Below are 687 nucleotides of genomic sequence, written 5' to 3'. Positions count from 1 at the left end.
CAATGGTCATTCCGGAGGATCCACAGAATACCGCTGAGGTGGCTATCACGATCCCCGAGTCACCTGAGAGCCTTGAGTCAGTAGAGGGAGGTTTGGATGTACCTCCCGTGGCAGCAGAGCAGGATGATTCAGCTGTTCCTATAATTCACGATCCAATAGAGGAGAGTCCAATCATGTCTGGTGTTTCAGACTCTCCAGAGAGCCCAGAGCCAGCTGAGAGAGGACCAACTCTGCCTATTATTCCAGACTCACCGGAGAGCCCGGAGCCAGCAGAGAAAGGCCCAGCAGTGCCTACTATCCCGGAATCGTCAGAGAGTCCAGAGCCAGCAGAGAAGGGTTCACTTCATATCTCAAACCCTCCAGAGGTTGACACGCTGGAGCAAAACTCACCCATCATTCCAGAGAGCTGTGAGTCAGTGGAAAAAGACTCACCTGTCATCCCAGAGATACTCGAGAACTCAGAATCTGGAGAAACATCAGAGACTCTTGCACCGGGAGCAGAACCAGTTGTGATTCCAGAGGATCCTGGGACTGCACAACCACGCTCAGCTAAACAATTCGATACGAAGTGCACTACAGGATCGGATGATGACTCAGACGGTGATGATGATCTGGTGAAAATTTTCGTGCCTAAAGAATGGGATGAGGAGCTGTCTGAGAAGGCATTGAAGAAAAAGCTGAGAGGAG

The 687-nt window shown here is 51.1% G+C and overlaps 1 protein-coding gene across 1 annotated transcript in view; it reads left to right on the top strand.

Moving 5' to 3' along the window:
- The window catches only part of LOC107046881 (mediator of DNA damage checkpoint protein 1-like), a gene marked incomplete at its 3' end in the record, with an annotated part of 1,759 nt that extends 1,097 nt beyond the window's left edge, over positions 1–662 (top strand). The window contains exon 2 of the mRNA XM_015269599.1: positions 27–662. Within this exon, the coding sequence (XP_015125085.1) occupies positions 27–662 (636 nt within the window). The remainder of the gene's footprint in view (positions 1–26) is intronic.
- Positions 663–687: the final 25 nt, after the last annotated feature.

Source organism: Diachasma alloeum, unplaced genomic scaffold, assembly GCF_001412515.2.
Source record: "Diachasma alloeum isolate Michigan unplaced genomic scaffold, Dall2.0 Dall_scaffold_02870, whole genome shotgun sequence".
NCBI classification, from domain to species: Eukaryota; Metazoa; Arthropoda; class Insecta; order Hymenoptera; family Braconidae; genus Diachasma; species Diachasma alloeum.
This window is presented reverse-complemented; position numbering and strand designations above follow the sequence as displayed.